Source organism: Callithrix jacchus, chromosome 3 (assembly GCF_049354715.1).
Source record: "Callithrix jacchus isolate 240 chromosome 3, calJac240_pri, whole genome shotgun sequence".
Taxonomy (NCBI): Eukaryota; Metazoa; Chordata; class Mammalia; order Primates; family Cebidae; genus Callithrix; species Callithrix jacchus.
In genome coordinates, this window is record NC_133504.1 from 88491921 (window position 1) to 88515229 (window position 23309).

General features: G+C 36.4%; 1 protein-coding gene and 1 long non-coding RNA gene across 5 annotated transcripts in view; one reads left to right on the forward strand and one right to left on the reverse strand.

Moving 5' to 3' along the window:
• COL25A1 (collagen type XXV alpha 1 chain) overlaps nt 1–23309 on the forward strand; it is a 518595-nt gene that overhangs the window by 468464 nt on the left and 26822 nt on the right. Inside the window, exons 20-27 of the mRNA XM_078366719.1 lie at nt 1011–1079; nt 4073–4117; nt 5678–5755; nt 13141–13185; nt 16666–16710; nt 19672–19752; nt 20598–20660; nt 21281–21331. Of these exons, the coding sequence (XP_078222845.1) occupies nt 1011–1079; nt 4073–4117; nt 5678–5755; nt 13141–13185; nt 16666–16710; nt 19672–19752; nt 20598–20660; nt 21281–21331 (477 nt within the window). The remainder of the gene's footprint in view (nt 1–1010; nt 1080–4072; nt 4118–5677; nt 5756–13140; nt 13186–16665; nt 16711–19671; nt 19753–20597; nt 20661–21280; nt 21332–23309) is intronic.
• The window catches only part of LOC108590833 (uncharacterized), a 121736-nt gene that overhangs the window by 22680 nt on the left and 75747 nt on the right, over nt 1–23309 (reverse strand). The window contains exons 5-7 of one of the 4 annotated variants that reach the window (XR_013532993.1): nt 19061–19213; nt 18288–18372; nt 16088–16853 (exon numbers count right to left, since the gene is read on the reverse strand). The exons of 1 other annotated variant lie outside the window; for it this stretch is intronic. This is a non-coding gene — a long non-coding RNA (uncharacterized LOC108590833). Of the gene's footprint in view, nt 1–16087; nt 16854–18287; nt 18373–19060; nt 19214–23309 lie in introns of those variants that run through there. 2 more of the 4 variants (XR_013532994.1, XR_013532996.1) reach the window with 2 other exon arrangements.

Below are 23309 nucleotides of genomic sequence, written 5' to 3' on the forward strand. Positions count from 1 at the left end.
ACAGAATTGGTAAATGGCAGAGCCAGGAGTAAAACCTAAGATGCTGGATTACAGAGCCAGGAACTTAACACTTTGCCATGCTTCTTGCCAATAGTGCTTAAAAAGTGACTGCAGAATGAAAATGGATATCCCTTCCTATCTTGAGGTATAATAATAATCCTTATCAATTCCCTTTAAAGGTCTTTCTATTTACCAACATAGCTATTTGACAGGCATTTACCAAATCATTTCTTTAACCGTAAAATGGGGATGATAATACAAACATTGAATAATTGCATATTAGTCAAGGTTCTCCGAGAGACAGAACCAATAGGATATTTATATAGGGAAATAGCTAGATGAGAGGGAATTTATTAGGGAAATTGGCTTACGCAATTATGGAGGCTGAGAAGTCCCACAACGGGCTATCTGCAAGCTGGAAGAGATCCTGAGTTGACAGTAGCATGACTCAGTCCGAGTCTGAAGACCTCATGTCCAGGGAGGCAGATAGTGTAACTTTCAGTCTGAGGCTGAAAGCGTGAGAGCCTGGAGGCCACTGGTGCAAGTTCCATAATCCAAAGGCCAGAGAACCTGGTGTTCTGATGTCCAAGTACAGGAGAAGAAGGGCTCTCAGCTCCCGAAGAGTTTGCCTTTCCTCTTCTATCTGGGCCCCCAGCAGATTTGATGGCACCCCCTCACATCGAAAGCAGATCTTCCTTACCCAGTCAACCGACTCAACTGCCAGTGTTCTCCACTAACACTTTCACAGACACACCCAGAAGCAATGCTTTATTATCTTTCTACATGTCCCTTAATCCAGTCAAATTGACACCTAAAATTAACCCCATCACAAATTGTTTTTATTATAAAATGAAATGATAATTCATGGTAAGAGGTTAATACAGTGCTTGGTACAAGGTAAATCAGTGAAAACATTCTGATTTCTTGTTTCATTCAACTTACTTGTTAATCTACCAGGATCAGCCTGCATGGGGGGAATGGCCATTGACTTGTTTTGCAATTTGTGACAGGGTGAACGGGGAGAAGCAGGGCCTCCTGGAAGAGGTGAGCGAGGGGAACCTGGAGCCCCCGGACCAAAGGTCAGTTATTGTTACACTGGAAAATAACCGTTCTCTGGTTTGATTTGATTTAGAACACAAAAAACTAAAACAACCAGGCACATTGGCTCACACCTGTAATCCCAGCACTTTGGGAAGTCAAGGCAGGTGGATCACCTGAGATCAGGAGTTTGAGACCAGCCTGACCAACATGGAGAAACCACATCTCTACTAAAAACACAAAATTAGCCAGGCATGGTGGCACATGCCTGTAATCCTAGCTACTCAGGAGGCTAAGGCAGGAGAATTGCTTGAACCTGGAAGGCAGAGGCTGCAATGAGCCAAGATCATGCCATTGTACTTCAGCCTGGGCAACAAGAGTGAAACACTGTCTCAAAAAAAAAAAAAAATGAGACTGGCACATTAGAGTAACAACATGGAAGCCAGTATGGTTGGAAAACTGAGTGAGGGCCAGAGGGTAAGTAATGAGATCACAGGGATAAGCAGGCCTGACCATCCACTGCCCTATAAGCCATGGTAGTCTTGGGATTGTCTTCCAAGCAAAGGGAAACCATGGAGAGCAAGTTGAACCTGAGTCCAATCCTAGCTTACCCACTTTGTAGCTATGTGACCTAAGCAAATTACTAGCTCCTCTTAGATGCTAAAATCCTAATTTATAGAAGGGTACTTAATAAATAATGGCCATTTACATTCATCAGTAATTATGAGTATTGTTAATGCTATGGTATATAAAGTTAATAAAAAATTTTATATTCAAATATAAACAGCCCAAATCACAATTAGTTTGTTGAAATGCACACCAATTGGTTCTTTTCAAAAGAGATTTTACAATTCATCTCACCCTGTTTACTCTGTTCAGTGAGCAAATTGATAGCCTATGCAAAGTAGAAGAAGTGCTGTCATATTAACACATTATCACTCAATGTGTATTAAAACTTAGGAAAAAATCTCTGTTGATAAGTGCTGTATGAGCTTCTATGGTGACTTGATGGAGTGTAACACCTTGAAAATATTAGAGCTAAGGATTCATTTGACTGTTCAACGTTGTTTATTTAAACTTCCTGCAAACTAACATCTTCACACTTTATTTTAATAGCCCATCCTGGAGACACAGGAAATGATTTATTCTCTGATGAAAAGGAAATTGATGCAGGCAAACACTGTTGAGACTATTGAGAATTATTCATAGAACTCTTCTCATCCACTGATGGGAGGGCAGCCTTCAGAATAATAATGGAATGAACCGATGAGATAGTGATGATACTTATGTTTAGTATTATAATAAACAACATTCTGTAGAGCCATATATTGAGGCAGTTAAAATAAAGTGTTTCCATTTTTCTTCATTATTCTGAGTCACTGCTAATTTCTTTTTTTCTGTTCTTATCTCCTCTATCATTTTATCTTTTTCACCCTTTTATTCTCCTATAATAGGGGAAGCAAGGTGAATCAGGAACTAGAGGCCCAAAGGGGTCAAAGGTCAGTAACCAGATAACCATTTAAATATAACATGAGGCCTTCAAGATCTGTGCTTTTGCATTTGCCACAGAGGCGTGTTTTTCATGTTTTTAATTAAACTCTTTCATACAGTGGGATTGCAATAATTATTGTAAAAGGGATTGCAGTATCTCTATGATGATATTTCAAAACAATGGGTTTGTTTCATCTTGCTTGTTTTTGCATTGTCTTCTGCTTCAGAAAATTCTTTAAGAGAAGTTGTATTTCCTATTTCATAGAAATAGCTTTTTATAAAAAAATTAAGAACTTTCCTTAAATTATGTATTGTATAATCTTATTTTTTATTTCCCAGCTATCTTTGTGATAAATGATCATTTATACTCTGCTTTTTAGTTGACTCCCTTTGTTGCATTAAAATTTTACTGCCAATTGAAATTCTCTTCTATATCATACTCTTTATACTATCTGCAATAACATATATACTGCCAGCAGAATCATGTTGTTTAAAATGCTATTAGCTACTATCATGGAAAAAATGTGTGCAAGATGAAAACAGAGAGCAAAGATTATTAATGCTTCATTCATAGCAAATTTATTATGGTCAATGTTATTAGCATAACGTGGATGGGAAAAGTTATAATCCTTTTTCCTGCTTATCTTCATTCATCCTTACCCAGTTCATAGGAATCTGTAGAAAGACATATAAAAATGCTTTGAAGTTTTTACAGAAAAAAGACCCTATAAACTTAAGGTGGTTTTAAAGAACCTTTAAATCTATACAGGTTCAAATCTCTTCTCCAAAGTTTCAGTTTACATTTCTAAGAATTTTGTGGGCTTAGACTATTCCTGCTGTCTCTACATTTGAGGTAATGCCACCATCAATGAAACTTCAGATAAATTTCATATTGCACTGGAAAAAAAGAGAGAGAGCTGGGTTTGCCCTGCCCTTGACCTTCAGCCCTGCCTACCTGTTCCAGCTGGCTGCTGACCACTTCAGCACAGTCTGAGTGTTAAAATGCCTATACCTACAGATGAACTTTTCCCTAGATCCCCAGCATCAGAGGGAGGCCTAGCCTGTGACCTTCCTTTCCTAATTCTCCCTTGAATGAACTGTCTACTCCTTTCCTGTCCCAATTATCTATACTTTTCTTCTCAGAGTACAGACAACACAATTGTTGACTCTTTTTCCCTTTGCCCTAAATCTCTTCATGTAAAAGGAAGAATGTGGCTCAATCTGCAAGGTAAAAGCTTACTTTGGGTGCCATAGAAACTTGCTTTGCTTTTGCAGATCCTACCTCGTGGGACAGTTACCATATATATTGTTATTTCAAGATACTGTATTGCCTGAAAAGGGAGTCTTTTTTAAAAAAGGAATTTAATTCTTTCCAAGCTGCATCTTTAAAAAGCATTTGCCATTTCGGTGGTGGCTGCTATTGTTTTTCACTTCAGAAGGTCATATTAAAGGTGCTGCTGTACGGTGTAAATACATTCTTAGATGAGAGATTTCTAGACTTCCCCACTTCTAATTAAGTGTTTTCTCTTTCCAACGGGAAAAGGGGGATCGTGGAGACAAAGGGGACACTGGAGCTCAGGGACCAAGGGTGAGTGTTCCTCTCATCCATCTAAACTTTTGCTCCCTACAAGCCCAGATTTGAATTTGTGTCTGCATGGCTATTCCTATGACATCTGTGTTAATAATATTCAATAATAGTATTAGAGGTAGACTACTGTCATTATTCCTGAAACACCCCTACCTCCTTTGTTTTCCTCACTAGGATCAGTGAGTGTAGGGATTCCAAAACATAAAATAAGCTTATTTTAATAGGTCTGAAGAACTCTCCCTATCTCCTTTCCCTCTGTTAAACGAGCCCATACCCATCTAGCTAATGGAATTTTCCACTTTTCAATTAACTCAATTATAAAGAAAGCAATAACCCTTATATTCACAGTCTTTAAAAAAAGGGGGGGAATTAGGACATGACTAATGGAAATTAAATAGCAGATCTAATAAGTAGGGTAGCAGTCTTAAAATATACATGTATTCGGCCAGGTGCGGTGGCTCAAGCCTGTAATCCCAGCACTTTGGGAGGCCAATGAGGGTGGATCACGAGGTCAAGAGATCAAGACCATCCTGGTCAACATGGTGAAACCCCGTCTCTACTAAAAATACAAAAAATTAGCTGGGCATGGTGGCGCTTGCCTGTAATCCCAGCTACTCAGGAGGCTGAGGCAGGAGAATTGCCTGAACCCAGGAGACGGAGGTTGCAGTGAGCCAAGATCGCGCCATTGCACTCCAGCCTGGGTAACAAGAGCGAAACTCCGTCTCAAAAAAAAAAACAAAAAAAAACATGTATTCTATTGTTTGTTCCCTATTTGGTTTAAACTTTGTGGCATTCATTCCTGATGGGAAAGCCAAGCATTTTTCTACAGAACAATGTTACATCTTTTTAAAGAATAAGGGCTGGGTGCAGTGGCTCAGACCTGTAATCCTAGCACTTTGGAAGGCTGAGGCGAGTGGATCGACTGAGGTCAGGAGTTCAAGACCAGTCTGACCAACATGGTGAAACCCCATCTCTACTAAAGATATAAAAATGAGCTGGGCATGGTGGTGCATGCCTGTAATCCAAGCTATCCGGGAAGCTGAGGCAGGAGAATTGCTTGAACCCAGGAGGCAGAGGTTGCAGTGAGTCGAGATTGTGCCACTGTACTCTAGCCTAGGTGACAGAGTGAGACTCTGCCTCAAGAAAAAAAAAAAAAAAAGAAGAAGAAGGAAGCAATGTATGAGGTATAGATGAGGAACAAAAGGTTAGAGGATGCTTTAATAAATATGAATAAAGCCAATAAAATTTTACAAGTCACATCAGATTAGCCTATATTGTAATTTTCAGAAAATTGTTTCAAAAATTAAATTGTATATATATTTAAAATCAGATTTCTTATCTTGACCCTACCACAGACAGGATGTAAGAAGTGGTTTGTCTCCTTTGAAATGAGGATAAATTTTGAACATAATTATTTATATATTATAAAGTACAGTTGGGCCTTAGTGGGGGAAATGATGATCAGAGAGAGCTGCGAGTTGTTATTTCTGTTTCTGCCACAGTCCGCCCTATATGCTAAGCTAACACCCATGATATTCCCTTGGTTGGTTTTTGTCACAGGGTCCACCTGGTCAAAAAGGAGATCAAGGAGCCACTGAGATCATAGACTACAACGGCAACCTCCATGAAGCCTTACAGGCAAGTGGCTGCTCCCTGCCCTGACACACACTGAGAAGGATGCTGAAGAACATCCCTGTAATGTGTGCAAATATGACTTTTAACCTCTAAGCTCAGAGGACTCCACTGCTCAAGGCACACCTTCTTTCTGTTCTCAAGAACCCATCTCCTTCTCTCTGCCCCAGTTTATCTTCTGAATTTTATAGCATTTTTCAATCCCTTCTTTCCTTTCTCTTCCACCTTCAAATATAGTTAAGCCTTATGAGGGATAAACCTTGTGTGTGTGGCCAATTTTTGCCTCCTTGCTTGCAGAGGGAGCTTGGCAAGGCAATCAAGAGCTCTGTGCCTCTGGGGCTGGAGCTGACTGCATTCAAATCTCAGTTCTCTTGCTTACTAAATTTGTGACCTAGGGCAAGTTATTTCACTTCTCTGTGCCTCAGTTTTCCTATCTACAGAATGAGAGTGGAAGTAATCTCTGCCTCATAGGGTTGTTGAGAAGAGCAAATGGCACAACATATACTATATTCTTAGAGCAGTGCCTGGCATATAGTAAGCCCTCTGTAAGTATTTCTTATTTTTGTTACCATATAATTCTTTTCTTCTCAGTAAGTAAGCAATAGACTATCTGGCTTGTCTTTATCACCTTTGCTTCCTATTAATCCTTTTCATATGTAGACTCCTGCATTCTAGCCTCTATCATCATTCTGTTGCAACTTCTCTTCCAGAGGTCAATGGTAACCTCTATGTCAACTCCACTAGATCCATCGCCCTTGACTTTTTTGTGATATTTATATCAAACCACCTTCCTTTTGAAATTTTGGGGTCTCTCTGACCTTCTACTTTTATTTCATTTGTTTTCAATTTTTCTTCTTTGGCATATCAACTTTATTTTTGTGTTTCTAATTTCTCTGTCCATTCCCTAGGTTTTGGTATCCTCAAGTCTCTGATCTTTTCTTGGTACAGTCACTCCCTCTATGTTTTTCCACATTGTGGCTTTCAATTCTTTCATCTCCAGATATAATCTGTGTATACCCCCAGCTGTTCAAGAATATTTCCATTATGGATGTATCAACGCCTTATCAACTTCCATCAATTCACACAATTATACTGGTTACCTTTCCTACCTACCAAATGAGTCCCTTTTTTAAGTAACTGGTTTCTGTTAGTGATACTATGAATCTGAATTTTAGGGGATAGAAACCTCAGGGCCATTTTTTAACTATTCTTAGTCCTTTACTTATTCTATCTCACCAAGGGGCTATTTCCTTTTTCAAAGTATCTCTTGAGATTGCCTGTTCTTTCCATTCCCAACGGAGTCCACATCCTGTTTACTTCATGCCTAATACAGCAACAGCTCCCTGACCAATGACTTTCCCAAGTGCCTCCTTGTCCTTCTCATTCATCTGTGTATCACTCCAAGATTAATTTTTATAAATGATCATGGCTTCGATAGCTCTGATTTGCTCAGAAGCCATAATGACCCCTATTGCTTACTCTATCAATCCCAAGCTTCTCTATCTTAAGCCTCTCTAGTCATGCCCTCCCTGGGTAGGACTTTTCATTTCTCCACAGCACAGTTTCCCCTGGTATAATCATTTTTATCATATCCATACAAATCTCCTCTTTGCCTGGGTTCATCCCCTTCTTTCCTTTCTTTCCCATGTAAATTCTACACAATTCACTGCTGCTGCCCAGGTGAGTTCTTCCTCTTAATCTCTTTAAACATTAGTAGAGAAGGTCTAGTAGTTCACCATTTAAAATCCAACTCCATAGTTGATTTTAGTCTTAGCTCTTACCAAATTGTAAGCTTGGTGACAGAAAAACATTTTATGCTTATATTGTCTAGGTATGTAAACATTAAGTGAACAGTTACCAGTTGAATGAGTACACAATTCATATTTACAAGCCATTTCTTTGCTTATAAGCTAGATTTGTTGTTTTAAATATTTCTCTGCCACTTTGTACCTGTTTGAATTATTTTTTCATCTTTATGATTTTACTACACAATCTAATTATGACAGATCTCACCTTCTATAGGTTCTTTGCTACAAGTATCATCTTTAACTAGTAAAGTACTAAGTCATTTTTTTAAATCTTTCTTCAGCTCAGCCTATTTATTTGCCTTTTCATTATTTTTCTTCTGGTAAAATGCAAAGAGAAGCATGTTTACTGCTTGGAGAAATGTTGCTTGGACAGTATCTTTAGTCAAGAGCTTGAATTAGTGTTCCTCTGTGTAATTGGATTAGATACAAGCAGTAGCTTCTAGGTTATGGTAAAGTTCTAGAAATATTTTTCTAAATTGTTCCCTTTTCCCCACAAGTTGATAACTATGTAAGGGAAGAAAGGGAGACAGACAGAGATCGCAAAGTTTTGGTGTGCCTACTATTTTTTAAAGTTCTTCCAAAATATAGGAAGTTTTTAAAAACTTAATTTATTGTTTTAAAATAGAATGAAGCTTTTATAAATCTCTATAAAAAAAATTTATTAGCAATGTTGTAAATTGCCCTTGAACTACTTCCAATGGCCCCATAATTCCTGCTACCTCTTAAAGGTAGCTTTGATTTTGCAGCTCATTATTAAACATGTTGTTATCCTTAATTTCTGTTTTAACTCTGTAAATTTCTAATAGCTACCTTTAAGAGGTAGCTACTTTCTTATCATTCAAGAACTGCTCCAATATAATAGGCATTTTCTGCAACACTGTGATCAAGTTCTCAAAGCGTTCTTTGCATGAGCTGGGTCTGGCATGAGGCAAGCTATCCTTAGTCTAAAATGCAAATCTCTATTTCCATCTCCCCTCTATTAGCTGAGTCATTTTGGTGAAATCGCTTAATGTATCTATACTTCATTGATCTTATCTGCAAAATGAGGATGTTATTGGACTAACCTAATACTATTCTTAAGGTGATTTTTCAGAGCTTCTGAACACCTTTTACTGATATGCCTAAAAGCACTGTACTTTTAAAAAAAAATGACACCTGTATCTCAATACGAAAAGATATGTCTCTGTTTCTTTTTCTCATCTTTAGTTCTGTGTGACTACAAAGCAGTCAATATCCATCTTAGTCAACTAGTTCATGCTTATGTCTCAACCTAAAGGTTTATTATTCTTAAGGGGTTGGTTGCTATACAACTAAATGCCATACTTATAAATAGCTTATAGTTATTTTTTTTACCTCAGAACTACTGGTTTTCCTAACATAGTGCTCTAGTGAATTGAGTCCCTAATAAAATTAGTTACATTAGATTGAGAAGAGATGGTAGACATTTATTCTTCTAATTCTCTAACCAGTGATGGATATTTACAGTTTTGCAGGTTTTATGTCATTATTACCCCTTTTAAAACAATCTGCCAAAAATATTCTGGGATAATCAGATAAGTGGAAGCATATTGCAGTTATAATCATACCATATTAGAAATATAAAATTATATTGTTGCCTCTATTGAAAATTGTTATTTACATAAATGTTGCCATAAGCTATTTGTTTTTACTTAAGGTGGTTAAATTTCCACAAATTAGTAGTAAAACTTCTGTTCCTAATTGACTCTTTAAAAAATTCTCGTTACCATCTAAACTAAACCTGTTCTCTAGTATGAATTGTGGCAGAGTTTAAGCTTTCATCATTATGAGAAATGAGAGAAAATAACATTTAGATCTAAAGAGATTGAGATAAACATTTCAGGGAATAAACCACAAAGCAGGCTGCTGGGATTACCCAATTTGCAGTTTCTGTAGTTCTTGCCTCCCATTTCACATCATGTCTCACCAGAGAATGGCATGTCTTTTTCCATCACTACCAAAAATTCTGGTTTTCAAATCCTTACTTGAGTTCAAGAGAGAATCCTGCTGAGTTTATATAGCTTTAACTTGGATTTGCCACATCTAAGAAATGCATAGCAAGCCAACATTGTTAGGACTTCTCTGTGTGTCTGCATACTGGTGCTTCCAGATGGTGGTCAAGACTATGTATTTGTGAAGTTTGCTCAGCCTGTCATTCATTTTTCTATTAGCTAGATAGAACACTATACAATTTTAAAGTTTTACAAGTATACTTATTTAACAAAATCATTTAAACTCCATCTGTTAGGTCAGTTACCGTTAAAAATATTCTTTTATTTTGCAGCTCATTATTAAACATGTTGTTATCCTTAATTTAAAAAAAATAAAAACTAGCATTATGTTCAGGTGAAAAATGAATTCATATATGGCACATGTTGGAAAATCTCAGAAAGCTCAAATCTGAAGCTCTCTTTCCTTTTTAGGGCTTTATGATCCTATTTTCTAGTTAAAAAGTAACATGTAATTGGAAGGCAATGATAAAGATATTATTTTTAACTCTGTAAATTTCTAATAGCCTTGTTTAAATGACTTATCTACACTGTAGGAACAAAAAAAAGTAGCTTTCTAATAACTAGAAATCCAATTCTTGTTCTAGGCGAATCCCTGAAGAATAAGGTAAATAGTATTATATCCCACAGATATGGTGGTGTAAAATGCTGGGGCCTTATTTTTTTCTTATAACTTTGCCCCCAGTTTGCGGACATTTTGCCTTTTACAACAATTAAAAAAAAGACAAACAGTTACAACAGCTCAAATCAGAGATCGGAGTGCAGTAGTGGAAAACAGAAGGATGGTGTTCAACTGATATCCACAAGTTTGAATGTAATTGAATAATATTTCTCTATTTCCAGAGTCCCTTAAAAAAAGTTCTCCCCTCTGAGGTTTCATAAAGTGATTATCAACCCCATAGAACTTTCAGCACAGAACCTAGACCAGAAAACGTTAATTCAAAAATATGATTTATGGATTAGGAATTATGTTTCAGAGAATCAGACTTTAAGACAGTGCGTTTTGTTACTGAAATTAGATTAATTATTTGAGGATGTACCCAGTAATGGGATTGGTAGGTCAAATGACATTTCTACTTCTAAATCCTTAAGGAATCAAAGGAATCACCACACTGTCTTCCACAATGGTTGAACTAATTTATACTCCCACCAACACTATAAAAGCATTCCTATTTCTTCACATCCTCTCCACCATATGTTGCTTCCTGACTTTTTAATGATCGCCATTCTAACTGGTATGAGATGGTATCTCAGTGTGGTTTTGATTTGCATTTCTCTAATGACCAGTGATGATGAACTTTTTTTCATATGTTTGTTGGCTGCATAAATCTCTTCTTTTGAAAACTGTCTGTTTATCTTTCACTCACTTTTTGATGGGGTTTTTCTTCTTGTAAATTTGTTTAAGTCCCTTGTAGATTTTGGGTATTAGCACGTTGTCAGATGGATAGATTGCAAAACTTTTCTTCCATTCTATTTCTTTTGCTGTGCAGAAGCTCTTTAGTTTAATTAGTTCCTATTTGCCAATTTTGACTTTTGTTGCAATTATTTTTGGTGTTTTAGTCATGAAGTCTTTGCCCATGCCTGTGTCCTGAATGGTATTACCTGGGTTTTCTTCTAGGGTTTTTATGGTTTTAGATCTTACATTTTGAATTTTTAATCTTGAGTTAATTTTTGTATAAGGTGTAAGAAAGGGGTCCAATTTTAGTTTTCTGCATAGGGCTAGCCAGTTTTCCCAACACCATTTATTAAATAGGGAATCCTTTCTCTATTGCTTGTTTTTGTCAGGTTTGTCAAAGATCAGATGGTTGTAGATGTGTTGTATTATTTCTGAGGCCTCTGTTTTATTCCATTGGTCTTTAAAACTGTTTTGGTACCAGTCTACTATAAAGACACATGCACACATATTTTATATTGCAGCACTATTCACAATAGCAAAGACTTGGAACCAACCCAAATGCCCATCCATGATAGACTGGATAAAGAAAATGTGACACACATATACCATGGAATACTATGCAGCCACAAAAAAGAATGAGTTCATGTCCTTTGCAGGGACATGGATGAAGCTGGAAACCATGATTCTCAGCAAACTAACACAGGGAACAGAAAACCAAACATGGCATCTCAGTCATAAGTGAGAGTTGAACAATGAGAACATATGGGCACAGGGAGGGGAACATCACGCACTGAGGCATGTTGGGGGGTGGGGGGAAGGGTAGGGATAGCATTAGGAGAAATGCCTAATGTAGATATTAGGTTGATGGGTGAGTAAACCACCATGGCACATGTATACCTATATAACAAGTCTGCCCATTCTGCACATGTATCCCAGAATTTAAGTATAATAAATAAATAAAAAGAAAAAAACTCATTTGTTTTTCTGATTAAATTCACAAAAAATATTGGAATGCAAAAAAAAGAAATTAGATTAATTCTACATCAACTAATATCTTTAGTTATGGCACACACACATATACAAAGTTAATTTTAATGCAACAAATGAGCTGTGGATTAAAAGAGAAAAAATATGCAGTTGTGTCTTTCAGTTTTCTCTAATGAAGTGCTATCTATAATAGAGCTTTCATCAATAGCAAAATTTCTTAGTTCCCAATTGTACTGACAAGTCCGTAGCATCTACAAGTTTACTGCATTATTTTTTCAATCAGGTGAATTAAATTTTTGACATTTCTTTTTCTTCAGCCATAGACTTTTTAAATAGGATTCTAGATATAATTTTTTTAAACATCTCTACAACTATACTGTATTGAATACAGGATAAATATATCCTCAGTATCTTGCCAACTCCTTATAAGATATCAGACTAGCCAAAACATATTCAAAAAGTTGATTATTTCACAAATGTATTACTTTACTGTGGCACACAAAATAGATAACTCTGTCTTTATCAATACATTTTCCCAACAGAGGATTACCACCTTAACTGTCACGGTAACTCCTATTGCATGCTTTCTGTGGTGTGTGGTTTTGTATTTGGTGTTGATGCATGCTAGCCAAAATGGTACTAATGTAGCCATTGTTTTCATCTGATACTTAATTTCATGTTTTCTTTTATTAATAACTTTTTACATTTGCTCCAGTTGAATCATTTTGTCTGCTTAGTGAAAAGGTCAAGAAAAAAGTAACCGTTGATTTTCTTAAAAATCTCTGGCCTTATCTGAATAATAATTTGGGAAATCACAGCCTTTGGGGTGGAGGGTCAAGGAGTATATATAGAAATGAAGCTAGTATTTATAGGCTAATTCATCCCAAGACGATGAATGCGGAGCAGGGTATCAATTTTACATTGCCTTATCAAATCTATCCAAAAGCATCTTCCATATTATTTTGACCTAAAATGTGTTAATATATTAGTATATAAATAGGTGGTTTTTTCTAATTATGTAACCAGTGAAATTTTTCCTCATTGTAAATTTATATTTGGGGATATCTGATTATGATCGAAATAAGGGAGGTGTATAGTGTGGCTATTACTTAAGGCATGAATTTTAATACATTTAATTACTACTTTTGAAAACAGTGCTTTTTCTTGATTTAGGGTCCCCCTGGACCTCCCGGACCTCAAGGACTACAAGGGCCAAAGGTTATTCTTTATTTCCTTGTTTTCATTTATCACATACAGTGCAGAGAATGCTACACTAAGTATATGCATCTTTGAAAATCAGTCTTACAAAATGCTGAGGAAGCTGAGATTGTTTTAGTATTGTTTCAGAGAGTGAAGAAAAGAAATTGAGTTCTGGACTGAAGGAAGCTAAAAATTTAGAAAGAAGAAAGGAAAATAGGAAAAGAAGAGAGAGAAATTTAATTTGGGGGAAGACACTGAGAAAAAGTATATTAAACAAGGGAAAAACAAGTTCCAGGGAAATTATAAATGTAAAAAACACTAAATGTGGTGTGTGAAAGAAAAAGAAAATATTTAAGTAAAGGTGGATTGGAGAAAATTTAATTTGACACCAAGAAAATATCCTTGTTTCTAATGCTTTTGTAATAAAAAGAGTAAGGGAAGTTTTAGTATGACTCATTCACAAATCAAAAGTTTAGGAATAATTTTTCAGTCTTTTTTAATAATGCATTCTTTATTATATGCTTTGTCAGACATTTTGCCATTTAAATCTCATCTAATGGAACATACCAACTAAAAATAGAAGAATGCTAGAATTGCTTGCTTATATCTAAACTTTGTTGATGGCTTCATCCCTCCAGACTGAAGCTTAGTCATTCAACCATGTTTGATCAATTAACACATGGCCAGTGATCCTGGCTTTTCAGAACTGAGCGACATGTATTGAAATATGACTTCCGTCATTGGATTCTTGTAGGAGATTCAAGTGATTTCAAAATTCATATTTTGTTTATGCTTCTTAAGGCAGTTTATTTGCTAAGTGTATCATAACACACATGCACACATATCAGCTTTTGTACCCATTTGAGTTACTTAAAAACAGAAATCTAGTATATAGAAAATTTATTTTTCTATTATATAAAGGAATATAAATTACAGTATTACGGAGCTCCTTGCCTATACATTTAGAACATAGATTCTAATTTCAAACATATTTCATGTATAACATTAATATAAGGTGTTGGATTTTCAATTTTATATTTCTTCAGCACATTCTGGTCCCTAAGAGATATAACATACAAAAAAACTACACATAATTTTTATTCTTGGTGAACAACACTGGCTGGTTTGCCATTCTGTAATATCTTGGTGAGCTGGACTAGATATCCTAGGAGGAAATCTGCAGTTTCTTTTCTCCTTTGTGTAGAATCAACCAAGGATCTAAGTTTGTTACTTTACTTCCTCACTTGACTAAGTCTCCAGAACCAAAATTGTCCCCAAAGCTAAATACATATCTCATTTCCCACAAACCTCAAAAGCTACTAGGACTTTTCTCTACAGCCCAAAGGGCTGGAGAAGCCCCAAAGGCATCCATTCTTTGACCCAAAAAGGCAAACAGGACCTCTTAGATAAAAAAAAAAAAAATCTGTATCACTAAAACCTACATTCCCCTGGTTTTATAATCCAACTGCTATGTATGTATTAATTCAATTATTCAGCAAGTGATTTTTGAACCTCTACTCTATGGTAAAGAATAGTATCTAGTAAGGATACTAGAAAGGCATTCCAATAAGGAGCTTCTAGTCTAGGGAGGAAGATAGGCAAGTAAAGGTGCAATTATTAATAGGTAGAGTAAGTGCATAGAAGGCCCCTCTAAGACTTAAGAGTCAAGGGTGGCTTTGAGTTGAAACTGAAAGACACGAAGAAGTTGCCCAGATGCCTATCTAGACAAGCAACATGGAGGAAGGGCTGAGTCATTCTCACCTCCTACCCTTGCCATCCTTCCCACTATACTATCGTCCCTACCCCACCCAGCCTACAATGGTCTTAAAATTGAGATCTTGTGTTAGCTGATATGGTCCTTTCTGTTTTCCATGATCTGTCCTTGAGAAGGTTGGGATAATTGGGGTGGAATGTAGCTATGACCAAGAGTCAGCAAAATGTAGCCTGAGTCAATTATAGAACCCCTTCTAATCTTGGAACTCAGACTGAATGGGAACTTACTCAATTAGCATTACTCCTTTATTTATCACACAAGAATTGTTTGATTCCTTACACATCAAATAACTCTTAGAAACCCCATTTGAGGGGTGAAGAATAAATGAATAACTCATGAAATGTGTTTTTCTTTTAAACACTTGTGAGTCATATATTAAAGGGAAAAGCCTAGCAAAGCCATCATTGTTGGACCCATGGTGCTGACAAGTATTCAGACCCTGACTGAAACTAGGACTTAGCCAGGTGCATCCAACCTCAGCAGACTTGTTTGTGGCAAAATAAACTTTGCTGCTACCACAAAGAGCAGGAAATCTGAAATAAGAAAAGGCCCTTCCCCAACCCGTTTTCTTGCTTCATTTGTTTAGAACCACAAGATCATGCCTTCCTTAAACATTGGAAAGCTCAAATTTCATGCTGTAGCTCATAGCTCTTAAAGTTTTTACCAGGGAAAGGAGCTCTAGCCATTTCAATATCGTGGTTTATAGTATCACCAAACAGACCTTTCTAGAAAATACAGCCTCAAGTCAGCTCCCTTGGAAACCTGTCTGTGAGGCAGCCCTCTCACAGTCAGAAGAACTGTTTTTTTACAAAGTTTTCACAGTATGGGATTTAGGGATATTTGTAATGGGATCCACATAAATGACTCATTGATATAAAATAATGCTTACTTTTCAAGTAATTTGTTTATGTAGTTACCTTTCAAAACTGAAAAGTGACTAAACATTTGCTGTTCGATTAACTCTCTGGCATATATTATACATTTATTTATAATGGAACATCTTTAGTTTAAAAAAGCAAACAAAACTCTATATTTTGAGTTTGTCAAAAATACTAATAAATCAAAATATGAATAGTAAATTTTAGTTCATTCATAGCACAGCATAAGAAATTGAATTGATCCAAAAGTAATTTTACATAGATTAAGATATCTGATTTATAATATCCTTCAGTGAGGGTTTCCTGGAAATTGCACACTCAATCATGAATTTGTACACTCACAATCATGAATTTGCAACTAACTGTTCGAAGTGTGCCAATTAAAATACTGTTGCAAATTCATGAGGCTTTGCATTTTATTTTTTTAGGTTAACTGCTAATGTTTTCCTTTTCACTGAAATTGGAGCGAGAAATCATACAGATATTGTATGGAGAAAAAAATCACTAACTGACGCAGATACGTTGTTGCTATAGGATATGGCCAGTTGTCAAATTATGTCTATCAATTTTCTTTGACCACTCTTTTTTAGCCTGCATCTCACATGGAGAAAAAATAAAAACACTGAAAGCACTGGATCTTAGCTACATATGAATACTGTGCATAGTCTCAAAGAATGACTATTACTTCCCTTAGTTTAGATATGTGCTATAATTGAATATTCTCAGGTTATGATGCATTTGCTAAAAGTCAGATTGTACTGTTAACCAACTAGCATCATTTTTTTATGTAGTGTAGGATGTTACTAATGAGAAATGGAGGTGGGTCATCTATTTTTATCTTAACAGGGAGAGCAAGGATCTCCAGGAATCCCAGGAATGGATGGAGAGCAGGTAATTTTCAAAGACATATGCCTTTATTTAAAGCATCATTCTTGATGGCTACTTTTATTGTAGGTTTGAAGCCAAAATGTCATGCGTGTTGATATTTGATACCCTCTTTCTTTTAACCATTTGTTCTGGAGACTTCATTGACTCTAAAAAGCAATTAGTTTGAAATTAGACATTAGTTTTCTTTGCAGAAACATCTAAGCCATATAATACTTAAGTTTTGTTCCTAATACTTTATATCAACCCACCAGTGATTCCTCTGCAAATTTTCAATGGACTTGTAAAATCATTACCAAGTTAGTAAAAATAGCCTAATTTTCATCAGTGAATACAAATATGTCAAGATTTAAATCACTGACCATAGTTTCCACAAAACTAAATCTTGCCTATATGGCTTACTTAGACAATGTTTTCTTTTCCCAAATAAAGGTGACACCTAATCTCTAGATCATTGGAGAATACAGAAACAAGCAGGGCACTTGTAGCTTTGCAGAATATGGTGGTATATCTCTGAGAGTTCCCCCTAAAACAGAGGTTAGCAAGCTTTGTTAATAAAGGTCCAGAAAGTAAATGCTTTAGGCTTTACAGGCCACATACAGTCTATGTTGACATATTCTAGTTTCCTTTTTATTTTACTTTATTTTTTTGGTTAACACCTCTTAGCATTTTTTAAAAAACATTCACCCTGTACAAAAATAATCCCTGGGATGGATTTGGCCTGTGAGCCATGGTTTGGCAACACCTACCCTAAAAGAATCTGAGCTAGAATGTAGACAGTATTCAGGATTTGGAATGGAATCAAAAGGATTCATTTTAAGATCTTTAGTGTTTTCTCTATTTCCATTATTTGCTCAAGAAATGGCTAAAATCAGGAAAATCATAAGAAATCAAAAAGATTCTTTCTTTCCTTTTTTTTTCCTTTAATCAAAAGGATTTTTTTTTTTTTTTGGAGTGGGGACAGAGTTTCACTCTTGTTACCCAGGCTGGAGTGCAATGGCACGATCTCAGCTCACTGCAACCTCCGCCTCCTGGGTTCAGGCAATTCTCCTGCCTCAGCCTCCTGAGTAGCTGGGATTACAGGCATGTGCCACCATGCCCAGCTAAGTTTTTGTATTTTTAGTAGAGACGGGGTTTCACCATGTTGACCAGGGTCGTCTCGATCTCTTGAACTTGTGATCCACCCACCTCAGCCTCCCAACCTCTGCCTCCTGGGTTCGGGCAATTCTCCTGCCTCAGCCTCCTGAGTAGCTGGGATTACAAACTTGAGCTCCCACGCCCGGCCGAAAAGGATTCTTAATGTGGTTAATGAACATAAGCTCCTCAGAAGAAAGTATTAGATAGGAAAATTAGGTTTAGGAGATGTTATTTTTTTAATATCAGAGTTATATGTTTAAATAATATAATGCCATATTAAATGAACATGTGATAAAAGACAAAGATACCCTAGATGATTTGCTCTATCATAGATCACATAGAATTTTAAAATCTGTCTGTTACTTGTCTTACCATTGGTCATTATAAATAATTAATTTGACATGCATAATGATATACGATAAGGCCCTACAGATACAGTAGCTTACTTTTTTTTTCTATAGACTTTGCAAGGTTTTCTTCTGTCACCAAGTCCAGTGGGTTGCCATCCTGCTGCTCTTTATCAGTAGATCCCTAAAAAATATCTGGGTCTGATTAACCTGGGTAACATCTATCCATTCATTCAGGCACCTACCCACCCAGTGGGTAATTCTGGACTAGGTGCTGTGAAGTAGGTACAGTTAACAAGAAAAGTTCCTATCCATAAATAATCTTTCTCCACAAATAATTTTTAATAAAAAAAGATAAACAGATTTGTGCAGCCTAGAAGCCCCTTACCATTTAACTATGATCATCTCTACTGAAGAATGAGCCATCGGTCACATTGAAGTGAGTTTTCTAGGATGAAAATGCTTAAAAATATAAATTAATGCTATTATTAGTATTATAAAATTCAGGCCTGGCATGGTGGCTCACACCCGTAATTCCAGCACTTTGGAAGGCCAAGGTGGGCAGATCACCTGAGGTCAGGAGTTTGAGACCAGCCTGACCTCATCTCTACTAAAAATACAAAAATTAACTGGGTATGGTGGCACATGCCTGTTGTCCCAGCTACTTGGGAGACTAAAGCAGGAGAATGGCTTGAACCCAGGAGCTGGAGGTTGCAGCGAGCCGAGATTGCACCATTGCAGTCCAGCCTGCGTGACAGACAGACACTCTGTCTTAAAAAAAAAAAAATCCAAAATTCAGATTCTTTAACATTCATAATAAACATTTATCTATTTCCTCACTGTAAAAGAATAAAACTAACATTCTGGCTCACCTCATAGAGATATCATGAGAACAAAATAAGAACACTGTGAAGAGGTTGTTGTACTTTTAAGCACCGATTGAGCATTAGTGTGCAGCAAATGATCCAATGATTTACCAGTCTGTAGATTGAATATTGAACACTGCTGGTGACTAGAACTTCTGCCTGCAGTTAGGAGGGACGAGAGTATAGGAGGTAGAGATGTGAAAAATTTGTCTGGGTATTTATTATTATATAACACTAGGTCCTGGTTCAAAATACATCCTGTACTATTGAGAATTAAATGTATTAAGTTGTTTTCAGGTCTGGTGAGATAGAATTAGCTGCCAGGTAAAAATATAAAATCAGGAGAAATTATGTCAAACCTAAGTTCATGAAAAACCTGGTTTTTCATACTTAAATAGCCTAATATAACTTAATATATTTCATTACAAGGGGAAATAGTATTGATTGCATGTAGAAAGTTTCTGCAAGGAATAACTCTGCCTAAAAACAAAAATCAGACTCATCTCAATATTGAACCCACCTATTAACCAAATTGATCCAGAATTCTATTTTCCCTAGGATGTAACTATCAGGGGTCAGTACGCTGCTTACGTGCCAACCCTATCTATCATTTTTAGGGACTGAAAGGCTCAAAGGGAGACATGGGGGACCCAGGTATGCCAGGTGAAAAAGGAGGAATTGGACTTCCTGGATTACCGGTATGTTTATACTTTTATATTATGTTCTTATTAAGATCAATTAAATAATCAGGAAACAGTTATATTATTAGCTGCAGTCTCATCTAGTGGTTCATCTAATATTTTTATTTTGAAATATTTGAGGTATTATTGGTTAACCATTCTAGGGAACTCAAATTGTAAAGCATGTAACCAAATGAATTATAAAGTAAGCCTTCGTGTTTTCCTGAATTGTTTTCCCTAGAAGATAATAAAATAAACATAGTTGGCCACTTTAATTTAGTATGCATAAGATGGTGGTAACTGGTTATTATAAAATAAACCATAATAAACAAGCCAAAAAATATTTAAATTAAGAAACAAATTACAATTAAAAAATTACTCTGGAAAGTGTCCTCTGTGGTAGTGTTCTATGGTTTTCCTCGTAATTCTTACTGAGGATTTGGAGGAGAAAATGTAAAATTGTTTTAAAAAATGCAGTAAACTCCACTGCCTCAAACTTTTTTTATAAAACAAAGAAGTATATAAATATCAGTAAAAAACTAAAAGACTTACCTTTGCTGTTTAAATTGCACACTGCCATAAAAGGTATAACATTTATAACTCAGTATGTATTTAACACTGTAGGACTTTAACCAATCAAGCTCAAACTAGTTTTTATTTACTCTGTATTTTATTTTATATATCACCCATAATCCTAGGGATTTTAGTAAGCTTGCTTTTTTAAGCTAGAATGCAAGGAAATAAATCCCTTTTTTCTGTAGCAAGTTCATAATATTATAAAATGTCAAGAGAACAATGGGGTTGGGGAGAAAATTCAGTTGTCTCTTATGTTGGAAATAAATATGCTTAATGGTTATTTATAGGGAGCCAATGGAATGAAAGGAGAAAAAGGAGATTCTGGAATGCCCGGTCCACAGGGTCCTTCTGTAAGTCTATGGCGGCTGAACTTCCATGGTTCCTGAACCTTCTCACATGCTGACCTGTTATTTACCTATTCCACCTCTGCCAGGTGGCTAAACAACATCACAAAGACCTTAAACCTCTTGGTTTGTCAAATTGTAGGAGAAACATTCATCAGCCTTGCATAGTGACAGACGAAGTATCTCAGAGGTCTGAGGAAGAAGCAGGTTTTCAGAGGACTGTCTAATTCTAAGGAAAAAAAATCAATGGTTTTCTCGTAACAATGGATAGATCTTCATGAATATAGAACATGCTTGTTAGTGTCTCCAGAGCCCTCCTTATGCTTAGTGAAATATTTGAGTTTGATCGTAGTGACATTATAGCATTTCGTGGTAATTAGTTGCTTCCTTTTCTTTTAATGTACTTTTGATTTCTTCTGGCTTTTGTAAAACTTTTTTTGGAGTATTTTTTTTTAATTCTCACAAGGGAATTTCTAAATCTAGAGAATCAAGCACATCACTTATTTCAGTATCTTTCTTCCTCTGCAACTACTAATGGTCTTAGCAGAACCCCAGCACAAGATTCAAGTTGAACTGCCTTATCTAAATGAAGTAACGAAACACATTTTTATTTTTTGAATATACAGATCATAGGCCCACCAGGCCCACCAGGTCCCCATGGCCCACCCGGCCCCATGGTAAGTTTCCCTTTCTTCTAAAATGTAATTGCTTATGTATGAGCATGCTACTAGGGAAAACATGAACACATCCCTCTAAACAGCCAGCTTGCATTTTGTACTACTCTCTGTGGAATGATGGAAAATACCAGGTGCTCTAAGATATACTAACTTTACCATGTTGTTTTTCACTCTCCCAAACACATGTGTTGGGAAGAGATAGAGTAGTTCTCTTCTATGACAGAGGTAAGGAAAGACAGACAGATCTAGCAAGGTCTACTATAACCTTACAGCATGAACGCTGGCAAATCATTTTATCCAGTCGCTGCTCTAACCTGATACCAGTAGAATAAGATTAAGAATCGACTGGACACAATGGCTCATGCCTGTAATCCCAAACAGTTTGGGAGGCCAAGGCGAGCAGATCATTTGAGGTCAGTAGTTACCAGCCTGGGCAACATGGTGAAACCCCATCTCTACAAACAATACAAAAATTAACTGGGCATAGTTGTGCACTCATGTAGTCCCAGCTACTCAGAAGGCTGAGGTGGGAGGATCACCTGAGCCCAGGGAGGCTGAGGCTGCTGTGAGTTGTGATCATGCCCTTGCACTTTTTTTTTAATATGTAGATTTTTAAAACTGCATTTTAGGTTTTGGTGTAAATGTAAAGAACATGCAAGATAGTTGCATAGGTACACACATAGCAATGTGATTTGCTGCCTTCCTCCCATTTACCTATATCTGGCCTGGGAGACACTAAGACCCTATCTCAAAAAATAAAATAATAATAGCCAATAAAGAATGTTTCTTACAAACGATGAAGTTTGAACTCTTCAATGAAATGTTCAATAAAAACATTTTTATATATGGCATCAAAACATCACATTGTATCCATAAATATATAGTTATTACGTGTCAGTTTTTAAGAAGAATATTTGTAAAATAGTATGATAAAAGTTGAAGCTTCCTTCCACAGATAACGTATATTGTTAGATCTTCTCCTTCTCACTTTTATGGTACTTTGATCGATTCACTGAGCCAGGGCCATTGCCAGCTGCAGGTGTCTTGCAGTGGCCAATGGAGACAGTGACCCTGCCCTCAAGGAACTGAGGTCCAGTGAGGAGGGCAGTCATTAAGCAAGTATAATTCTCTAAATGACAAACCAGTGACAGTTGTGTTAAGGTTAGAATGTCAAAGGCAGAGGGCTTCGAGTACTTTTGACTGGGACAGAATAGGATCAAGTCAGGCAGGCTAGATGTATGTCTCTAAGGAGTTAATAAGTCCAAAGACTTCAGTATTACAGAATAAGTAAATTGTGGTCACTCCTCCCATTGCACTCAGCGAAAGAGCATTATTGGAATGATCTAAGCTACAGAAGGTAGCTAGTCATCCATTTCTGACTAGCTCCACTTCTATTGAATAACATAAACAATTATTACTGACCCTATTTTCTTTTTTTTTTTGAGACAGGGTCTCACTCTATTGCCCAGGCCAGAGTGCAGTGGAATGCTCATGGCTCACTGCAACCTCTATCTCCTGGGCTCAGGTGATCCCTCCACATTAGCCTCCCGAGTAGCTGGGGCTACAGGCACATGCAACCAACCACGCCCAGTTAATTTTTGTATTTTTTGAAGAGATGAAGTTTCACCACATTGCCCAGGCAGGTCTCGAACTGCTGGGCTGAAGTGATATACCCACCTTGGCCTTTCAAAGTGCTAGGATTATAGGTTTTAGCCACCTCGCCTGGTGTGACCTTATTTTCTTAAAACCAGATGGTTCATTAAGAATTAAGCAAATGACATTCTTTCAGCTTTTTAAAAATACTCCCTCTACTATAAGATAGAAGGTTAAGTTAGAAAATGCTATATCCTGTTCATATCATAAAATTAATTCATTTAAAGGAATTTTAAACTCTTATTAAAATGAGATAAGAACATTTGCTAAAGTAACAGCCTTTTCCTGAAAATGTTTATTTGAAACTTATTGAAAAGCAAAATAT